Source organism: Anneissia japonica, unplaced genomic scaffold (assembly GCF_011630105.1).
Source record: "Anneissia japonica isolate Jap-2015-1 unplaced genomic scaffold, ASM1163010v1 scaffold287585_len104518_cov100, whole genome shotgun sequence".
NCBI classification, from domain to species: domain Eukaryota; kingdom Metazoa; phylum Echinodermata; class Crinoidea; order Comatulida; family Comatulidae; genus Anneissia; species Anneissia japonica.
Genome location: NW_022706733.1, coordinates 69,389 through 70,442, shown reverse-complemented (window position 1 = coordinate 70,442; position 1,054 = coordinate 69,389). Strand labels below are relative to the sequence as shown.

Sequence of the window (1,054 nt, the reverse complement as noted above, 5' to 3'; positions counted from 1 at the left end):
TTTTGGACGCCAGATACGTTAAAATTAATAAAGGAGTTTCGTGTTATGGTTTATGGTTTATATTTATATATTTATATTTATATATTTATATTGTTTAGTGTGATTATATAATACTAGCCGGTCAAACGTCTGTCAAATACATTTTTTATTCTAAAGTCCTACAATTTTTGGTGGATTAATAATGTTTGTGTTAATGACTACAGTATTTGGTGTGGAGGATCATCAATTTATTGATGAATACAAAATTAGAAATTCTACTGTACTATATTATTACACTATTATTACTATTATTTACTATTAATAGTATTATTAATGATATTATTTTTTTTATCACTATTATATCTGTTAGTATTAATGTATACATGCATTATAGAGTGCCTATTTATTCATTTAATAGGGTTTATATTGATAGCTAATAGAAATACAAATTTTCGAAATGATCAGTTTAACAATTAGCATGGGATTTATGATGTAGTGCAATTTTTGATTTTAAATTTAAAAAGTCTTCATCGATTATATGTTATATTTTATTACTTTTTTTTTTTATAGTAGTGAAAATAAAATAAATTTAAAGAAAAAACAGATAATTACCATCTAATGTTATTAACAGTCTGTTAAGAAAACTGTCATCTAGGGCATTTGCACATACGAATCCTTCAATTTCCTCTGGTATCACAGCATCTTGTGTTAACTTTACTGGTATTAACTTTGATGTATTAAGTTGTTTGTTCCTTATCATATCACCAATAACCGTAAATGCAGCATACTCTGTTTCTTCAGTTTCAGAATTGTTTGAAAAAATCACGATAACTTTTCTAGATTCCTTCATTGGTTTGCTCAGCTTATTAGCAGCGAATTTTCCATAACCCGAAATATCTTCGTACATACATTTCAGGTATGGTCTTTGTGTTTTTAAATCAGAGACCAGTTTATTCACATAATTTTTATCTTCACATATGATGCAACAGTCGTACTTAAATTCTGCCAAAAAAAAGGAAAGAAATATAAATTAATTTACCAATTGCATTTATTCGTAATTGTAAACATTTTGTTT

At 25.9% G+C, this 1,054-nt stretch overlaps 1 protein-coding gene across 1 annotated transcript in view; it reads right to left on the bottom strand.

Moving 5' to 3' along the window:
- Positions 1–568: 568 nt before the first annotated feature.
- Positions 569–1,054, bottom strand: part of LOC117106201 — a 773-nt gene continuing 287 nt past the window's right edge. The window contains exon 2 of the mRNA XM_033247553.1: positions 569–981. Within this exon, the coding sequence (XP_033103444.1) occupies positions 569–981 (413 nt within the window). The remainder of the gene's footprint in view (positions 982–1,054) is intronic.